This window comes from Osmia lignaria, chromosome 6 (genome assembly GCF_051020975.1).
Source record: "Osmia lignaria lignaria isolate PbOS001 chromosome 6, iyOsmLign1, whole genome shotgun sequence".
In the NCBI taxonomy this organism is placed as follows: domain Eukaryota; kingdom Metazoa; phylum Arthropoda; class Insecta; order Hymenoptera; family Megachilidae; genus Osmia; species Osmia lignaria.
The window spans coordinates 4,810,868-4,833,499 of record NC_135037.1 but is presented as its reverse complement, the minus strand read 5'-3'; the positions used below and the strand labels follow the sequence as shown (position 1 = coordinate 4,833,499).

Here is a 22,632-nt window from a genome sequence, read left to right as displayed (position 1 = left end):
CACGATTAACAAGCCGTGAATGTAATTTCGCTAAAAGCTGGAATAACGAGGCACAGGATCGAGCTGCGACGATCACCAAATTTTACATCAGCCCCGACACGTACGACGAGGATGTTCGCAATTTTCGTTATAATTAGTTGCCGCCCGGCGCCTAGCTCGACCGTGTAACTCGATACGCGGGATCGATCACTGCAAATCTCGTCGGCTAATCGTTGATACCACGCTTTTCCCGAATTTTCGTCAAATCAAATATTTACCCAGTCTACGAAATCGATAGTGATCTGTTGTTAAGCAATTTCAACATTTTTTCTTCATTCTTAGAATCAATTTATAAAATAAAATAGGTATTTAAACGAAGAAGGATTTATTGAATTTTGTTCGAGATTAGATGGAAATTGAATTATCATCAAATATTGATAATGATTGTATGTATCTAATATGGCTTCCTAGCATTAATAGCCTGGTTAATTAAAACTATTATATATCAATACGGTTAGATGAAATTTCAGTTTAGTGAGGCATCAAGTATTCGTATATAATTTATGAAATCAATCGCAATGCGAGTTACATAATTCCGACACTTTTAATTACGATGAAAATTGAATCATCATTAAATATTAATAATAATTGTCCGGATATGCCATGTTAATAATTTGGACAACTGAAATTAATTATATTAATTCAGTTTAAATTATCATAATACACGAAAATTTCACTGGTAATAATGTATGAAGTATTCGTACGTAATTCATGAAATTTGGTTATTCTAAAATTTTATTTGTCAATATTTGAAAAGATATTATAATCCAAGATATTATGATTTGATTATTTTCACTACGTGGAACTAATTTCAAAGTCGGGTTTATTACAAGTTAAAGAAAGATCTAATTATTATGAGATATCAACTCCCTACATTATTAAATAGATATCTACCGTAAAATTGTTTTTATTGTACTTCATGAAATCCTACCGCGAAAACTAATTACGAAACAAGTTGGTTAAAGTACTACGATTTCACAGTTTTCATTAAAAAGAAGAAAAATACGTAAAAAAAATATTTATACTATAAAACTGACTTTAATTTAGAAAACGGTATTTTAAGACATTGGTCCTCGTTAAAAGTAAAAGAAACGAACTTCGATCATTTATTCCTGGAATAACTTTGCAATCAATAATATCGTCCAATTAATTCTATACAATCTACAGCTTACAGAAAATTTACTTAGTGGAATAAATTAGAGATTCAAGAGGTACTTTTATTGTTTCAACACCTTTGCGATTGATTCGATCGAACAATCTATTTCTCGTTTCCTTCCACTGCAGTCTAGAGACTGCAAACAAAAGAAAAGCATTCTTTAAAGCAGAAGGCATTAGAAACGAGTCGTGAGAATGAAGAAAAAGAACAAATTTTTTTCTTTATAAAAAGAGGACTGAATTCCAGCAGAGAACCTTTTAATGCAACTTCGATTCTTGAATTAAAAAACGTTTCCAGAATGCTTGAGTAATTAAGTAAAAGCTTAAAAGTCACACGAGATGAAGTTCAGAAAAGAGAATTTTAATCGGATTTGTCAACACATCGAGTGAAGTTGGATGTCTTTAATTAATTAATTGTAAAACAAAGAAAGAAAGAATACTCTCAATTATTACAAGTGTTACTAAAATTTGATTAATAACAATAAATAGCAAGATGAATAATTAAATTGAAAAATAAAATAATTTCACTTTTAATATGTTGATATGTTAAAAAATAAGAAAGAAAGTGTAAATTTGGATAATATTATTGTTATTATACTAATAATGTAAAATGATAAATTAAACTTTCAGTTGAAGAATTAACAACATTTTTAGAAAAAGCTATAAGTAAATCCGAGAGAAAACTTAGGGTAACAACCTCTCTGAATATCATACATACATTATCTGGGCACGACATTACCAGAGTATATTAAATATTATCTCTCATTACTTAATTACTATTTCATTTAATTAAATTCTGTTAGTAAAATTATTTAATCTGGACTCTTTCATTAATTAAGAATGATGAAATGACACAAATGTCTAATAAATTAATTATATTATTTAATGTGACCATTCCCAGATGGCGGATTATACGTTAGTGTACTTCACTTATTGGACGACGACGCATGCATAAACCTATGCTACTTACTGCCTGTCTGCGTAAGCATTGATCTATTTTACTTACACCGTCCCTACTTTCACCCTCGGACGACGGACCATGGAGAGATTGACTTTAATCTTGTATTTGATATTTTGCTTTCTAAATTTTATAGCATTCTTTTAAAAACTATTCTTTCAATATATGAAACTCTTTTGTTTAAAAATTGAACAATTAATTTCAGGTTAATTTCCTTGGGTATGTTTTGTAAGTTTAGGTTACGATTGACCCAGGCCCCGCCGTTCAAGGGTTAAATTTCTGAGAAATTTCTAACTATAACATACCCTATCAATTAAAATAAAAAGTTATTACAATTCAACTGTAATTTATAATATAATACAAGTTTCCCTTAACACTATAAGTTAACAACTTTCTTACGATCCTTTCTCCAATGATCCTTTTTATAGCAACATAAAAATTAAAAGAAGCTAGCGAGACAACAATAAAGATTCCTTCAGAAGCTCTCGAAAGAATGTACATTGAGTTCTTCCCTGATATTGAAAGTTCTACCCGTGGTTGAACCGCGGTAGAATCTACGAGTCTCCTGGTATTCCGTAACGGTTGGCGTTGGATATTGGTTTTCAATTTGCATTCTCCCAATAGCCACCCATGCATCATTCCAAGTTACAAACCAGCGAACCAAGCGACCAACTCCCCTTTAGCCACTCCCTGCGAGTTTCCAGGATGTGTCCTGGTAGAAGGAAACAGAAAAAAGAGGAACACACCAACGGGAAACAAAGTCTCAACTGGCGAGGTACGAGCCACAGATGACGTTCGATCGATAAATATTTGATGCCGACTGAAAGCAGCTTAATCTCGTCGACATCCGTCCTGATCTCGGCATGTTTTCGGTCTCTCCGTAGCCATTTGTGTATTCTATCCTCCTCTTTCGCAGGACAATGAATAAATAAGCGGGCAAATGGAAATCCAAGCTCGTTCGCGAAAGGAATACCGAAAGATTGGCGAATGTGGAGAGAAGCGAGGAAATAGGAAATTACCATGAATCATGAAGGAACGTCGTTTTTGATGAAATTAGAGATATGAACCCTTTATCTTGTAACAATCGACTAAATTTTATTTATGGAATAATGAAATTTTTATTTGATTTCCAAACAGAATCTCTGAAATTAGGAAAACTAGATATTGTACATCATAAGCGTCGTGATCTATTATTGTTAAATAAATTGAAAATTGATACATAAGCAAAAAACCAAGTTTACGATATTCTTGTTAAAGGTATGCAGATTCAAAGTACAAAAGCAAATGGAAATTCATCTTTGTTTCGTAGACTGAACGAAGCAAGAAAGAAACGTCAAAGTAACGTCAGTAGTAAAGATCAAGCAAGTTCACTTTGTGCTGAGCACAGTTAATAATGAACCGAGATCCGCTCGTTCTCGCGATTTGCGAAACTTTCAAGGATTCCGAAACTTTCGTCCTTTCGAATTACGCCTCGATGTCGTTCGAGAGAACAAGAAAACTTTTTAATCGGTTGCTTTAGATCGCTGTATTTTTCTTGGCCGAACGTTTATTTGGCGCGGTGTAGCGCCGCCATCGAATTTTACGCGCGATAGAATTACTTACGGAAAACTGGCATTAATTGGGAAGATGCCTCAGATACTATAAATGTAATACTTTTTCTTTGTTCATCATTTTATAAACGTATTTGGTATTCGGTGCTTACTTTAGCATTATACCTTCTTAATCACTCTCGCGTTTTTATGTATTTGAAAAGTGGATAATGACTATTTTAATAACTGTAGTAACCATGACTTATTAGTAACCATGATTCATAATATTATCTGTAATTATTTCATAACTTTGAAAAAAAATTTACAATTATAACTTAGTTAAATTAACAGTTAAGTTAAACTAAAATTTTAATATTTAATGACGTTAATGTTCTATAATTAAATTATTGGATCTCTCTTAATTATTTTGCACCAATTTAGAAGTAAAACTTTCTTGCAAGGAAGCATTACTTCCAGCTTCACCAAATTATTTTTAAATGAGTTTAATCAATACAATTTTCCCAGTTTAAGATAAATAAAACTCTTATCATTATCTGACATACTTATAAAATATTTAATGTTGAGAAGTTAAGAATTTCATTCTACTATTTTATTCAATCTTTAATTTTCAGTTTTTAGAAATTCGCCAACTGAAGTGATCAATGATATCAATTAGCAAATAATTATCGCTGAAATATTACTTGAAAATTAACATTGATTTCTGTGAATGGTAAAGATAGAAAGTTCAAAGACAAATCAGTGATCGAACATCACGAGAAACAATTGTTTCGAACCGCGAACAGTTTGGATGCACGAGTAAATTTCAGCTTGGAAACCGGAAGTTCACTGGACCGTTTCCAGCGGCGTGCTACCGGTCTCCCTCGGCCACTGGTTAAACACAATCTAATTTAATCCTTTTAAACCGTCTAATCCCCGGGAAACCATTCAAATAAATACACAATTGCGCGTTGCAAGCCTCTGTGCGCCGTTCCTTTACCTCCTTCTCTATTGTCCTCCTTTTTGTCGATCGTTTCCCTCCCCTTCCACTTTTTAACCGATAATTCTACTATTCCCTCTTGTTCAACATACCTGATTCCACGTGGTTTCATCCTCTACTTTTTTCCAATTTTCTACACTTTTCTGAATTAATAAAATTCAATCGTTTCTATTATATTGCAAAACATCTTCAAATAAATTATATAATAAAAATTTTTTAAATTATTCTTTAAATATTCTTTAATTATAAATTAGAGTTGAATATAATATTCCTTTATTCAAAATTAAAATGTATCAATATATTTGGAATAATCAAAATATTCCATTACAATGATGCATTGTATTCACTGGTATTGTATCGTGTCTGCCCATGTACCGATTTATCTACTTAATTCGAAACCTGACAATCAAGATATTGACATCTCAATGCTCAATTCATTTCCTTTTTCATTTCCATCTGACTGCAATTAGTTTTATAAAATTCATTACAGTACATCGAACACAAAGCTGTCATTTTAAATTGACAATATATTGGAACTTCTATAACATTTCGTTAGATAAAACAAAATTTGTTTGTTCAGTGATACAGAAGGACGTATAAATTACAGTGTCAGAAAAATTTATACGTTATACTAATGAAAAAATTTATTCAAATAAAAAAAAGTTACGAGTATGACGATGGTAATAATTACAAATAATACTATTCATAAAGCTTCTTGTCTACATAATTAATAGAGGTGTACCAGAATCTGAAAATATTCAATTTAAGTCGGGTCGAATCGGGTCGGTTTAGTTCAATTTGGCTCGGTTTAAATGGGGTCGAGCCGAATCGGTTCGATTCGATTTAAGTCGAATCGAATTATCAAAAGTATAAATGTTCAAGAATCGAACAATACATACCCACCTCTAGTATCGGGTACCCGAAATTTTCGAATTCTCGCTCACCTCCAAAAATTAATATTCCACTAATTGGGTCATGAAATATTCCTAATTAAATTTTGTATCGTTCAAATTTGTAATAAATTCTTTTATCCACATATTTTTCAAAAATCAACGAAATCTCTTCAATAGTCAATCACCATTCAAATATCGACATTAGCAACAAAAATGAGAGTTATCATGAATCTCAACACTGATTAAGAGCAGTATTCATCACCTGCATCGTTTACAAGGTTACCTGTCTGGTTATTTCATGTCCCAGCTGAGGATAGAATACCTCTAACGAGTATTTGTTCCCCCGGCAAGAATCTCGAAAGAAAAACGGTTTTCAACTTCCTGACTGGTCAGTTTGCGTAGCAGCTTCGCGCAAAGACTACAACGTCTCGTTAGCGAGGGCCGTTAGCAAGTTTCGAAAGTTTTGCAGTTTTTTCGCACGAGCATCATTCAGCTCGTGTTCGCCAAGCTCAGACCCGTAATACGTGACTCGATCCACCTTTTCCACGCTTCCCCGTTCCACGTGTGTATCACCTCTGCTACGTCTGTATTGATGCCGACGGGAATTGGCCGATCTAATTTCCTGGGAAACGAACGGCCAATCGAAAGCCTCTCGACCAGCCAGACGCGAGAACGATTTTCCACTCGGCCAGAATAGAACGCGATACGACGTGTGTTTGCTTAACCCGCTCGCTAAGCGGCCGTGAAACCGTTTTTAAGCCGAAACTCAACGCGTTCTATGGCGATCCTTCTACTAGGTTACTTTGATCCTCGCGCAAACAATCTGAAGCCTATTGCGCGGTCAATTTCCAAGGAATTTTGGATCGTTTAATAGTTATAAATTACCATCTCTCGGAGATGGTAAATGTTGTTTTAGAGGACAACCGATTTCATAGAGAAAATGGAATATTTAATTAGAGGTTAATCAGAGTTCAAGCCCCTTGAATTTACCAGAGCCCCTCGATTTTATCTAAGGCCACACGCAATTTTCCGAGTCGATCAGAATTTTTCCGAATTCGCCTGAGTTCGTAATTTCGGGTACCCGCACACCCCTATTTGGAAACTTTGGAAAAATAAAGTTATTTGATAATTTGAAATTGGAGGAATCAACTACCCCTACGACAGGCAATTTTTTAAAAATCGAGGAAATACATAAAATTTAAAGTACCATTTGAATCAGAAAATCTGCATGTCATCTAGATTACTTAGTTTTACATAAATGATCGATGAAGATATTGATCACTGATGTTCCTTTCAGTTATTACAATTTCAGACTCCATCGAATCTTTCATCTCCTGGCGGTATTCCAAGAAATAATTTGGCGTGCACGAGAAGCTGTTATTCGTTTTAAGATCACCAGCGGAAAACGTGAAACAACTATCGCATTTTCCGTTCGTTTATCTTCCAGGGCAAATATCACAATCATCTCCTATCGTTATGAATGCTATGATCGTTACTATTATCATTGCTATTACGTAAAGCCTCGGGGCAATAATCACTGGACTACAGCAAGTTTGTTAGGAAACTCCAATTCCAGGAAATAATAGTTACAATACTGTTACAGGATATCACGTGTAACAATACATTTGCAAACATTCAATTCCTCTGTTATAACAATATTGGGTATTGTGATTAAATCTGGTCAGATAATTCAGTAAAATATTATGATATCCTGTTTCAATGAAAAATGTTTCAAACAATTAGTATTTTTTAATATTAAACTTTCTTTGTTTTCTTTTTCATTCTAGGATTTTGTTAATGAAATATAACAAATTTCGTAATTGAAACGTAATTTTGTATTAGTAAATAACTCCCTGATTTATGCGGTAATAAATATTAAGTGGCTAATTAATTTATTATTACTCCGTTAATTGCCGAAACTGTGCAATGAATTACACGGGAAACGTTGAATGCTTGTCATAATTTGTCATCTCTCTCGTAGTTGTAGTAATTCACGAGCACAGCACACGTTCAACTTGGAGTGCATCAATCTAAAGGTGATTAACGAGCAAGATGCTTCTCATTTCAGTGTCCACTGTACAATCACAAATATCACATCCGTGACCAACAGTCGTATACGAGCACATAAATTAAAGGTGAAATCACCTAAACAGCCTATTCCTTGTTCTGTTGCAACAACGAACTGGGAGAATTATTTGGACACTGCTGAAAATTGGACTAATACAACTGATTTCTAGGAATTTATTTACTAATTTATTTTTCTATATGAATCTAAAGGATATAAAATAATTGTGAACAAGTATTCTAACCAGGAAATTGCAGAAATGCATTTGATGCATGGGCTTGGCGAATGCAATTCAGTCAAAGAGATGCATTTATCTGCATTTCATTTCCTTGATAGACGTTTGTTAGATAAGAAAACATTTGAAAAATTATATACGGATTCACTCAAAACAGAATGGTCAAATGGGAGTGAAGTGCAATACAAATGTTGCTATAACCTGGAGATAAGATCGATCCTAGATTACCTGACATGAGTAATCTAATGAGTATTCTGACTTTCACTTGAAATAAAATTGACTACTCCTATTTAATTTATAATTAGACGCCCTCATCTATTAAAAATAATACTCAAAAAATTAAAATATAGCATAGAGAGTTAACTATAATACAGTTTATAATTATTTCTAGAGTAGACTCTCGTTATATTGCCAAGTGAGTGGTTTGACATCCACATGGATTTTAAAGCAAACCAGTGCCACCTTTCTACCATCATAGTTTACAAAGATGATACAGTTCTATCTCCTCTCCCATCAAATGGTAGCTTGACAAATTTTTCACTGTTTAGTTCCATCAACGGCAATATAACGCGAGCCTACTGCACTACAATTTATCAATAATAATGAATTCCTATCTGACATATCAATATCTCTAATATATAAAATTGTTTGCATAAATTTTTATTTTAAAAACGTAAATCACCATCAAAGTACCGAAAAATGAAAAACGGAACCTGGAAATATAGAAGTAGGTACTTAATCACCCCCGAGGATTAAATGCAACTCAATCACTTAGCCTCTTCCAGATTCCTGGAATCCCCTTTTCTGCAATTACACGACCGATGATGAAGTTCGCGAGTATCAAACGCGACATGGCGGCCATGTGCGCATCCTGGGCAAAGGCAATTAATCCAAGGGGCATCAAACGTACAGGGCAGCTAGCCGTCGCCGGACATGACAAATTGCCCGGACGAGCAGCGAACCCTTGGTCGACGGTGCAGTTGCAACCGTACGGTTGCAGTTGGTACACTACGTTGCAACGTGCATGGGATCTCACGGCGTTTTGCGGCCGCGGCAACCGGAACTTCGATACGCGAAACGAAACGCGAGCTGACAACCTTTGTTACCGATACGTCCGCGGTTTCGATACCGTTAATTCGACTATAGCCAGGGCAGAAACTCGATTACCGGTCGCGTGGTGACGAAATTTCGACGCGACAGCGGACAACCAGGAAATTAAGTCAAAATTTCTACCGTATATTATAGTTTATTTTCTGCAGAAATAGTATCACCTCCCCGAAAACTATCAAGAAGCAGAAAAATTAAGTCAAAATTTGTTTCGTATGTAGGGTTACTACCTTCCTGAAATTTATGAAATTTATTTAAAAAATTTGAAATATCAATAATTTTATTTAGTCTATAGTTCTTATGTGCATAATAATCGTTTACGCGGAAAATTTGAATTATTACATTACATTATTTTGTCATTAAATTAGTTATTGTACAATATTAATATCATCAATTAAAAATTCTCCTATACTTCTCTTATGTCGTTATTTTCCCTCAAGAAACTTACTTTGCTCGATACTGTACATCTAATAAAAAAATCATTCTGAATAAAAAATCAAGCTCAAAGGTTAAACTGTTTAGACTTTCTCGTGAAACGATCAACGATACGTTTTCATGTTTTACTTTCTTATGCTCGTGGAAGGATCTGGATTTAGTGATATCGAGGGGTTCGAGCGGTCGTCCATTCGTAGTCGATTCGCCAGGACGTTCAGCCAGGTGATCGAGAACAACCATGATCGTAAAATTGGTGCAGCTGTAAAAACTTCAGTTGGACAGATAGAACGCGGATAACGTACACTACTTCGCTGCCCCAAGAAATTCGAGAAATTTATATCACTCCAACCGGAGTCGAGCTCGAGTAAAACGTGGACCGGATCGGTTTGCAAGATTCGTTTACGACATATTTCTTTTACCAAAATATTTCGTCGCGTTGAAAGATTCTTCTAGTGACCCCTTCGTATTTTATTTCAACGATTTAAAAAGAAACGGTGAATCGATGTTCTCAAATAAATATAGCCATTAAAATTAAACATCAAGACTTTGATTACGATTTTATTGAAGAAAAATAAAATGGGACAGTAGGAAATCGTTTCGTTTCAATCCAGATTTGTGAAAATAGTCAAAATGCTCTATAAAATGCTGAAACTGAGCAACCACGAAATAAACAAGATCCTTTCTATGCAAACGGCCATCGAATTTGGCTCGGTATAATTTTCCAGTAGATTCGATGTTTCCTTTCCCCGAACTGTATTCCGGAAATTTCGTAAAAAGAAGAATAAGAATTCACGTTTCGCTCGTTAATAAAGAAAGCTCGGTCTTCTCGCGATAAACTTTCACGTTCGAGGCTCGGAAAATTCAGGCTTTTACGGTAAACTGTACGAATCGCGGTGCAACGATACAAAGAATCGACGATACCACTACGATATCGGCAGAAAGCGACGCTCGTACGACTATGGCCTCTCATATCCTCTGGCTTCGCTCGTATCGTGCACAGATTATGCAAATCTCACCGGAAATCCGGTCGAGTCGAGCGTACACGGCAGAAGGAACTGCTCGAACGAGGATAGCTTTGCCTTTGATAAGATCGTACGTCTGCTTCCTTTTCAGACGACGGGGGTAGCTTGCGTTTCCGGAAATTATGTCGGTTAAGAAATTCGCGTGACGAGCGATCAACAGGGTCTGCCGATTCAATGCCATTTTCAAGAACGTAAGGTGAAAAGTTGTCAATAGGAAATTGAAACGAAAGTGAATGAAAATCTATTTCAACTTCGGCTCTGTATCGGAGAAGTTTCAAGATTTGTCGAAAGAAAATTGGGAATATTTTTTATTTTAAATCTATATAAAAAAAAAGAAAAAAATAGAGGTGTGCAAAAATTCGGTACTTGAGCCTTGGATCAAGTCGGGTTGGGTCGAGTAATGATAGTAACCAAAATTTTGGGATCCGAATAAATTTATGTACTAGACAAACTTTTGGGATCTTGCCTGACTTGACCCGATCATTACTCGACTCGACCCAACTCAAAATTCGCACCCGTAATTTCAGGAACCGATCAAATTTACGTACTGGACAAACTTTCGGAATTCTACCTGAACCCGAAAAAATTCCCAACCAAACCTGTACTGTTGGGTCTGAAACTGATCAGTAAGCTGAGCCTAAGCAAATGTAACAAGTGCCATTTTTAACAGAGTTTCATCGACCCAAAGGGTAACATATTTTGGAAAAAAATGGACGTCCACTAGGTTCACAGGTTCACGCAAGTGGCGCAGGAACGGCGCAATCATACGCAAGCGGTGATGGACATAGGAAAGGTACATGGGAATCGGGAACACCGTGTGACGTGGTCCTGTGACTCGATTTATCACTCGACCATACCATCCAGTCTCGCTACTGCTGCTACAACCGGACTAGTTATTCGTAATCACTCGTGTGTCACGCTGAAAGACCGTTTCTCAAAGTAGACAGATGAACAGCCAAATAGAGAAGTTTATTTGAACGGAAGTTGCCTTTTCGCAAGAACGATCCTGATGAATACCATTTCTAACAAATGATCATGGAGAACACGTTCGCCCTGCGCGATTGTTATTCGGCGAATAAACAATTAAATTAAAAATATTGCATTCTTGTTAATTATGTCCCAATTTTACCTGAGATCTTGTAATATTCAGTCTCGCTTGCGATCAGAGGCAGATTGATCATCGGAAGTCGAGGAAAATTTTTGGAGAACCGGTAAAGATTTGGGGCCTAATTAATGTCATTAATCTCCCGATAAAAATTTAATTCCCAGTCTGCTTCTACTTGCGATAATAATATGAATTTTTTAATTATTTTTTAATTATTCTTTTCTCTCAAATGCGTAATGCAGTATGACACAAATTATAGTTGGTCAGTAAATTATCCAAAACTCGCGTATATTCAACTAACTCCGGCAATATTAAATTATCATCGAGCAGAGGGTGTATCGCAATATTTATCGGTAAATCTACTCCACCAAACGCTTCGATATGCGTGCAATATTCGATATTTATGTCCCCTCTAGGAATTCGCAATTAATCCTGCAGTCTCTGTCCAAAAAGCCCTCTTAAAAAACCTTTCGCAAAAAGAAAGAATTAAAACACCAACGATCTATTATCCCAATCTGTGCATCGCGATATTAATCACATCCGTTGAAATTATCCACGTGGTAATTGCGATTGTAACAGGCTCACGGAGCAATTAAAATTTAATACAGTTCGAATAATTTATCAAAGTAAAATTGGAAGGAAATCGAGAGCAGATGGTAATTAGGGCAGGATGTTCCAATTAATCCTTAAAGTAAACGTTCGCCAAACGGGAACGAAGATGAACGACCAAGCTGGCCATCCGTTAAACGATCGCAATCAACGGTGCAATATATGAAGGGGTCGTAATACGAATATTGCATATGGTGGACCGTAGGATGGAGGGAGCGCGATTGCTCTTCATCCATCTCTTTTCACCCCTTCTAACCTTTTACATCCCTTTTGCTCCTTGATTCTCCGTCGAGGGTACAATACTCTTGGTAGATTAAAAGATGGATGATTTTTGAAAATATAATTTTGTTTATGTTTCTTGCTTGAAATAGTAATCAAGGAAATGAAGAAATATGGTGCCTTTAAAAAGCAATGTGGAAAAATGTGAAATACTTGAAATATTTCATCTTCTGACACAGCTTCAACCCTTTCACTATGAGAAATTCGAAAGAAATTTGTATTATAAATAAATAATTAAGCAAAGCACGTTTCCAAAACGACAGCAAGAGACCTGTTGTCTTGTACAATAGAAACTTGTTTGGTGTTCAAACTAGGTTAGCTACTTTGTTTCTTGAAGATTGAAAACATAATCTGACTTTGCAAGAAGTAGAATTCATCTGATTATCTCGCTGTCAGAATGCAACCCGGTTAATTCATATTTGAAATGTAATTTGTTTGTAAAAACTATTACTAACTGATTTTCTCAGACAAACCGAGATGTCAGAATGTTTCGAGCATATTCTCGTAACAAGTAAACCTGGAACGAACGTACGCTTGTCCGTACGTTCGCCTTCAGCCTTCATTCGGTTAATCCTCCTCAGCACTCCATCGCCGCTACAATATGCGTAACACATTGTAATCTACGAGCTGACCACCGTCTAGGCGGCTGCTGGCAATGATGATATCAAATCTGATTGACGCGTTAGCTGTACACCACAATCCCAATCCCGTTTCGTGCTACGCTACCATCATCATACATTACATACTGTACACCTTGTACGGATAGTACGATACGTGTTTTGCGTGCGATTGACTGAACGTGGAACAGGCAGTGGGCAGAAATGTAAGCTGGGAGTAAATTTCGAAACACGATCTTGGAGAAGAGCATGTAAGTACTTGGAAAATGAAAAAGGGGTCATCTTTGCTTTTTTTAAATTTCATAGGAGAAATAAAAATGTATTGCATTTCATTATACTTCCGAAAAATGATAACAATAAAAGGGATTATACATGATATAGAAATGTACACAGTCATTATTGACCTTACAGGATGCTCAGGAAAATTATATTTAACTGAGGGGTAGAATTTGAAAGATCGGAGATGATCTCTCTTCAAAAAGATTCATTCAATTATAAGTATTATCAATACTACGTTAATTTCATAAGATAGCAGAGAGTAAGTGGGAAAATTTGAATTAATATTTAATTTGTTATTCGTACTTTTCAATTATATACTCAATTTTATAATTATTAATAAATCAAAGTCACTTTCAATATTAATATTATCAAAATTAGAATTTTGAGATTTCCTACTTCCTCTATATTGCTATCTTCCCTGGGGAAGTCTGATTCGATTACAAGTCTACTACACAGCAGGTAGGTAGATTAAATCTTCTATCCTTCAATTTTCATTTCACTTAAAATCAAAAAATTATTAATTGTTCAACATAAGAGCATAGTATACAGTGTCAAACGAACTTTGTCGAGCACTTGCATATCAAGTTATCTCACCGGAACAAGGTGTTCGATGGAAAGGGAATCGATCAAGGATATCGATGGTACGATACTTGGAACGATCGACATCGTCATCATGTATTACATTCGTTGCTCACGCAACGACGTGGTAGCCGGATTACCTTCAGGTAGCGGCGCTGAAACGAATTGCAACCACTCCTCTAATTTCCCTAACACACACACACAGATATACATATCCACATTTCCACGGGTTTTACGTGAATAGACACAAGGACGAGGATGCAAAGCATCGATTCCACCGATAGCCGGCCAAAAACTGATTCATACTGTTTGCCCATATTCCGGCTGTTTACCAACCTGTTCCTGATTCTGGGTCAATCTCGTTCGACGAGGATTTCGTGCTTTTGCGGTTATTAGTGGCAGCGGTCGCTATTAAGGATTCAGGCCATCCTATTGGCTCGCTGATTCGCTCATGGATTGTGAATGAGGACGGATCGGGGCTTTTGGCCATGATAAAGATTGAATTGATTGAATAATACGATGACGATTTTCGCAAATCTGATGTCAGTATGTGTAAAAGTTTTGGAGAATTTTGGAAATTGTAAGGAAAGTTACTGATCAATATTACTCCTATTCTACTACGTATATGTAGCACTGATGACTTTATTGATTTCAATTAGCATTCAAAGTTTCCTAATAATGTTTCAATAATTATTAAACTTGCTTTCAATTTCAAAAATTTGATATCTGAACCTTGTTCCTGTCAGCAAACTGCAAGAGGATTTATGGCTGACCAATATCACACCTATTCTACTGCGTACATCACTGAGGAATATATTGATTTTAATTGTTATTCAAAGTTTTAATGAAAACTGAACTCTGAGTGTGTACAACACTATTTTAATGGATATTGAACTTATTTTAAATTTCGAAAAAGTTCTCGTGTGTAGAATGCAAAAATGTATGGCTGACCAATATTACACCTATTCTACTGCGTATACCACTGACGAATATATTGATTTTAATTGGTAGTCAAAGTTTTAATAAAAAAATATAAACTCTGGATGTGGATAACACTAGATAGATATTTTTTTTAATAGATATTGAACCTATTTTCAATTTCGAAAAAATTCCTTTTAATAAAACGTAAAAGGTTTGATCTACTGTATGCGATATTGACGAATACATTGAGTTTAATGAACATTCAAACTTTTAGTAAAAACTAAACTTTGAAAGTGTGTAATATTATTGTAATAATTATTACACCGATGTCAAATTTTAGAAATTTTGTATCCAAGCCCTGTTTCTGTCAATAAACTTAAGAAAGATTATGGCTGACCAATATTAAACCTATTCTACTGCGAACAGTATCCACAAATCTATTCAATAAATATCTAATTCCTCAGAATTTTCTTTAAAGGAAGCAAATTCTACACATTAATATTTTTGAAATAATAATAAAACCATAGCAAAATAGATTAATATTCATTATTTCTCTTAATGGATCATAAAAGCGATCCTAATAATTAAATTCGTGTTACTGCTGTCGCGATATCAATTAGTAGAAATGTATCTCGTTAACCTTTTTTTTCTCCATTCGTACCACACGTTGCCATTAAACAGAATCAATAATTTTTATTTTACACACGTATTTCAATAAAACCACCATTATTCGTAAATGGCTGTCAAGAGATTCATATGACGTTGCATCCTTTTCCATAATAGATTAAGCTTCTCTCTTTTCGATATCAAACTTTTCCCGTCTCGTTATCTGTGTCCCTTTACCCTGGCTACGTATTAGGAAAGACGTCGATCGAGTCATTTTATTTTATCAATTTATAGATGTTGAAAAGAAGAAGAGCCTCGGAAACGTGCTCCTTGGAGATTTCCAGTAGATGCTCGAGTGGCGTTGAAACTGGCGATCATTTCCTTTTAGAGTTTTGATGAAGTTAATTTTCTATGAACCACTTCGACTCTTGAAGGTTCGCGACGCGAAAGATTTCATCTGTACCCTTGCACGATACTATAATGGCTCAATAAATAAGTTTCACCGTAAAACTTGCCATTTTAGAAAAATGATTCGTGTCAAATTTAACACTAGAACAATTACAGCTATCAAAAGGACTATTTAGAAATTTTTTGCTTTACAATTATTTAAAATTATAAAAATTATTAACGAGTTTCGTTAACTTTTGATAATTAGTTCAATGCTCCATTTGCAAAATAATCGAATTTAATTCGATTCCATTTCGAAGTAAAGTTAAGAATTGGAGACAATGAAACTTCACTGAAATAGAAATCATCCCCCTCGTATATGAACTCTTCCGGAAGCAGCAGTTTTACGATATCCCCACGAAACGAGGTTCGATCAGGGCAACGTAATTATTCGCGTCTCGTTAATCCGCGTCACGTCGCGTCATTCCGACGGATATTTCATAAATCACGGCAACGTATGCTTCGCGAGAGAGAGAAAGAGAAAAAAAAAAGTGATCGACAAAATGATGCGCTCGCGAAGTTGCTCGTCAAACGGCAGCCGCATTGTTTTACGATCTCAACGCCACGGCGAAATTAATCGGTCATACTGTAGCCAGAGCCCGAACATCGACGATTAATTTCTCATTTTATCGCCTGCTAATGTAGATTAATTAACTCTGCGTAACGATGTGATATTCGCCTTCCAGATCGGCTCGATCGAGCATGAAATTTGGACCGGGAAGTACTTCGAAATTATAGGACAATACGATTAATTTCCATTGATAATGTTCAATAAAATAAAGGAGAATAAAATAAAATTGGATCTGATCTTTTTAACAAACAGAAATAGAAGAAAAAGAATGAGAATATTAAAGTATTACACTTCGATACACCTTTCTTATGCGATACCAACTAGGTATACTCTGCATGATTTCGCAATTACGAAAAATTTATGCAAGGTATAAAAGCGGGCACAGTCTTGGCGACTTTGCACGTTAAGGTTCCCGCAGAAAGGGTTTCAAGGCTGAATGACTTGCTTGGTACGGCAGTTACTTTTAATTAGAGCTCCAGAACGCTGCTCTATCTTCGAGCGTTTAAAGGGAGCACAGAACAGCGACTTAGCAGCAATTTTTACCCATTAAGACACGAGCAAGGGTCTCGTGAGACCCGAACCATGAAGAAGACTAAGATCCTCTGCTGCAAGCCTTTACCGTCGTATCTTTCGCGATATTGTTCAAGCATTCCCTGTTCCTTCTTAATCTTTGCACGCTGAGCTTATTTCCATGAAAGCTGGCTGAATATTTTTCTGCAGTAACGATGATTTAAAGCGATCAAAAACTTTCATGCTATTTTTATGAAATTTTACCTTCTTTGCACTTCGTGTATTTTATGATTTTGCATGAAATGAATGTACTTAATATCAATTTCAATTCTAATTACTGTGTTTGCTAATTTTTATATAAAAAAAATTTCAAAATTAAATTGACAGCTTAATTGTTGAATTTTATATGAAAACAACAAACTAACAAATGAATTATTTTGAAAATTTGATAAATTAAAATGTTTCCATTTGCTGTTCGTGTAACAAAAAATTGTAAGCATTTGATAAACGTGTAAAAATAGAATTTACTTAAAATCCCTGTTCAACAATCCATTTAGGGATTACTAACGAAACCTTAAAATTTAGTCTAAGAAGATTTTACAAAACTCACCCTTCGACTGTTGCCATCCTTTGGATTGAGGTCCGAGGCCACAGTGCCGAAAATGGTTGGCTGCAACAAAAAATACAATACTATTAATAAATCAATTGAAATTAATTGGAGTCAATAATTAATAACTTTCTTGATAACTGACCATTTCAACTCTAACTCAAAAATTAAATTTGAATAAAAAAAATGAATTTCAAATTTCTAATCAACAATCATTGTATGTCACAAAACATAAAAAAAAGTTACAATTCACTGAATAAATTTTTAAATAAAAGACTATAACCGAGGTGGAACCATTAGAAACCAGCAATTACATATGGAAGCTTTTAGACGGCTCGATGGATACTGTTCTTCGATATCCATCGAAGGGTTGTCGTTTCGAAATAGAGGCATGATTTTCCTGCATGAAATCGTCCGGATATTACGGGTGAAACTGCGAATCCCGAAGCGCGGTTGTAAAAGCTGTCGCCTCGTAAATCTACGAAATGCCGTCTAGTTCGGTGGCTGCAGCCCGGCCATTAACTGGCTCTGAGCGAAAAAAATGCATTCGTCGAACAAGGAGGGGAAGTTTCGATGTGAAATATTGAAAGAAAAAAAGAGGAGCCAATGGAGCTTAGAATTATAGTCTCTATGTGGCGTAGAGAAAGTAGAAAAAGGGGTGATTTAACGACGCAATCCCACTTAATTCAACCCTTCCTCGTTGGCGTGCGGTTACCGAAGCTCCTGCAAAAATGGTTTATACTTTTGCAGTGGTCACAATAAATAATGAGACATTTTGAAATGATTTTCAAAAGAACAATTTCTAAATAATATCCAAAGTTCAACCAAACATATTATTCATCAATTTTGTCACCTCCCAACTATGTTTATCTATTTATGTAATGGTATATTTTAAAAAAGTAATTCTTCGAAACGTAAATTCTCAGTTTTAATTAAAACCATGGCAATCGGCGCGTACAACGAAAATGACAATATAATTTTTAGAGGCGGCCGTAACGCGTGCACCAACAGCACAATGTCAAGCAAACAATCGTAGCTTGTTCCGGCGAATCAATATTGCATTTCAGATAGATAAATGCGCCTGGTCGCTGAACGTTCCACATTCTGCACGGTGAATCGAGTTTTCAGTTATTGCGTCCACGTTATAGCAAACCATGAAAATTAATTAAATCTCCGCCGCGGGCTTAGTATTATTTATCCGTTGTTTGTACGAATTTCGAAACCTGTAACTCTTCGGTTGAATGAACAAACCAGTGCCGGAGAAACATACACGATATACACGGTTAGACATCAAATCGTTTTTCACGTTGAACACGTTCAGCGTGATAGTAGATATTGATAGAATTACAAAGGAGAACTTTTCAGTCAGAAACTACGAGTAATTGACCAGTCTACGATCTCTTATTGAATGTAACAGAGCAAGCTGGATAAACTTGAAAACTTCTATTGTTGTTTATAAAAGCTGGTGAATATAATTGCTGACAATAGGTCTCCAGAGAAATCGATCAAACAGCTTCTGGGAGCAGAAAAAACCACTCAAAGTAATTGTTATCAATGTGGATAATGGATCTGAGATGAAGAAGACGGCTGGATAGGAGAATTTATAGTTATTAAAAAATAGTGGAACATTAAGTGGTATATAAGAAATTTTTGTAGAAAATTGAATTTGAATTTTTAATTAATATTTATTCAATCTTTATTGTATATTAGAAATACAGCTCGGAGTGTACCAGATTCTTTAGAAATTTTGAAATTTTAGAATCTTGGAATTTTACAATTTTTAGGATCTGGACTTTTGCAATTCTAAAATCTAGAAATTCAGAAATTTTTATATTTTAAAAATTAAGAATTTTTGTAATACTAAAATTTTGAAGAGTTGTAATTTTGTAATTTTGAGATGTAGCAAATCTGATACTGTGAAATTTTGAACCCTTGAATTTAGAAAATCTAAATCTTAAAATTGTACAGATGTAGAATCACAGAATTTTGAAATACGTGAAATCTGAAATGTTGAAATGTTGGAAACTTAAATATTTCAAGTACTATTTCTCGATAATTAAATTTTCCTCAGTTCTGAATTTTCACCCGATATGAGACAGAAATTCTGATAACTGGAAGCTCATAATTTATGACGTAACAGTCAGAGCGAACAAGAAAAGCAAGTAGAATCGATTCGAACATCCGCAACGCGAACTCCAGCAGCGAAGCGTCTTCTTATCTTTATACGGTTCGACGGATCGGTCAACAATCGCGTTGGTGATTTAAAAAAAAAAGGAAAAAAAAAGGAAGAAAAAACTAGAAAAGAATCGTCAGGTGCTCGAGCAGCTTGCTCGCGGAAACTTCTTCCAGGACTTCCTGTTCGAATCTAACCATTTCTTTTATTTTCCTTTTTTTTCCGCCGTTGATTCAACCACGATCCTTTCGATTTCTGAGCTACGCTTTGGACAATTAAGCTTCCTTCTTTATTCGAGAACCGGACTGCTTTTGTTGGAGAACACGAGCTTCCGGATGGATCGCGATGAGTTTCAAAGTTAACGCGATGAAGTTCCTTCAAGTTCGTTCGCGTGTTGGGAAAGTTCTCCTACCTCTTAGAATTTCTTTTCCGAAGCTCTTGCAAATTTCTCATTTTCTTTTGATGCATAATAAATACGTGTTCAAAGTACGGAATATTAAAGGAGTTCTGCGGGTGTGTTTAGGAGAAATAGGGAATTATTTGGTTAATTGAAACGATAAACAGTTGAAATATTAGAAAATTGAAAAGTTAGCTTTTCTTATATTTTTATTTAATTCCATTGTTGTGAGATGAATTTATGTAAAATAAAAAATTGTAGGTATTATTTTCAAAATATTTAAAAGATTAAATAAAATTAGAAGTCTAATTCGTCTGGGTGTATGATATTGTATTATTATTCAATTTTCTTTAAGTGCAATTAAATAAATAATTGAGCTACTTATTATAACGTTTAAAATATGAAATCGGTAAAAAATTTGAGCTAACATTCTACATATGTCCGACAGACATTTATTATTGATATTTCAGGTGCAAGATTGGAAAATATCGATGCCTTTTTCCCTAAAATTTACACCGAAATTCAGTGACGTAAAACAAGTAAGAGATAGCCTCGTTATCAGTATCGAACCAATCTCGCGAAATTCTCTTTGTTCTATGTTGAAAACTGTACACAATGGGAAACCTATTCAGCGATGAAACCCAGGAAACAAATGAAAACAAATAATCGAAAATCCGTGGTGGAATGTTATTCAGGAAAAAGAGATATGTTTTACGAGTGGAAGAACCATTTATTTTAGATACAAAAGTTAACCAGCTGAACGTTTCTCGGGAAAGAAACTATGGAAACTAATCTTTCCGTTTCTACTTTTCTTTTTTTTTTGAGAGAGAGATATATAATCTTCTAAATCCAGATGGTAATTATTTTTCAAATAACAACTTAAATTGCATCTTGCAAAATATATTGTTTCCATAAATTAATAAAATTATTAAAATTAGTTAAAAAAATTTGAAGTTAATCAGAGAAATAATTTTAAATATATCATTACGAATCTTAACGAATTCATTCTACAATTATTCTATTAGAAACAAAAAAAGAAATATACGGCAACAATATAATTAATTATATAATTTCTCTTCAATTTTTAAGTATAGAACACACTTTTCTTGATAGTACTTGAATTCTTGAATTTTGGTTTCAGCGTTACGTATTTATGAAAAGATCAAAAATCACTGATCTAAATTAATCACCAGCTGTGTTATAAATTTTGTCAATGCTTAATTACCGGCTCGATTTCTCTAATTACCTCAAGACCACCCTAATTAGTTGTGTAGCGACGTACATATTCGAAAAAAGAAACTAGGAAAAACAACAGCGGGTAGCCTATATTTCCGGAAATGATCCAGCATCCTTTGGGTGGTTCTTTGAAACGTGTGTTCACAGTTGGCTGTAAATCTTTCAGCTCGTTAAATTATTCCGTGTTCCACGTTGCAGAATGCTCTCGAGTGGGTGATTAACAGACTCCTTTGCGAATCGAGTAACTGATGTCCGTCTTATTTACCCAACGCTTCAGAGGCGGAGGCAGTCGCCTCTGGGAAAAACTATGCCAGTGACATCCGGGGCGACGGTTAAATCGGACCAAGAGTTTTTCGCGTGCAGAAAAATTCGCTGATAAAATTTTCAAGCAAATTTATGGGGGACAGTTTAATGGAAAACGTGACGTACGTTTACAAGTGCACCCTTCTACGTTTACTTTTCCATTACGCCCAAAGCGAATTTCGAATCCCCGTGTGTTCCCTTTTCCACCGTTTGCCGCGTTTCCATTTTCCAAAGTTACAACCTTCGTTGTTTCAGTCTGTGAAATCCGAGATAACGAGAAAACTGACGATCAAGAGTAATCTTTCGAAAGTTGTAACGCTATGGGAAGGAATCATACGACGAGTTAACGAGCGAAGAAAATAAAGGGGGATCGTAAAGGATGTTTGAAACGTGACCATCATTTCGATCATTTGATAGTCTTGAAAACATTCTTGGGAAAAATAATATTTCCTGATGCAATGTAATAAAATAGAAAATTATGTAGAACTACGATTTTGAATAGTAAGTGATGGCATTCATAGAAAATAATAAGGGGATTTATTATTTCATTTCTGAACAGCGGAAACTGGGTCAATCGTAAGCCAAACTTACAAAACATATAAAAGAATGATTATTAACACTGATATAGATAAAAAGGGCGATTTATTTGTAAGAAAAATTTATAAAAAAATAATAAATCTGCAAACTTATTTATTTCATTATATTTGAGATAAAATGTAATAGGTAATATTCACAAAATAAGGGTACTTAATTTTAGTCTTAAAAATAGTAAGATGATAGTTTATTAGAAATCTTCCAAATCCAACGACTAAAGACAATTAACTAAATAATAACAGTGAAAATATTTTGTAAATACTTCATTTTTAAATAAGTGATAATTTTCTATCGCAAAAAATTTAATTATGTATAAAGTTATTTACATTACAAATTGTAAACAAATGAAATACACGCGGTCCCA

The 22,632-nt window shown here is 34.8% G+C and overlaps 1 protein-coding gene across 1 annotated transcript in view; it reads right to left on the bottom strand.

The window, feature by feature from the left end:
• Positions 1 to 22,632, bottom strand: part of LOC117601723 (uncharacterized) — a 388,515-nt gene that overhangs the window by 182,816 nt on the left and 183,067 nt on the right. The window contains exon 4 of the mRNA XM_034318866.2: positions 17,569 to 17,628. Within this exon, the coding sequence (XP_034174757.1) occupies positions 17,569 to 17,628 (60 nt within the window). The remainder of the gene's footprint in view (positions 1 to 17,568; positions 17,629 to 22,632) is intronic.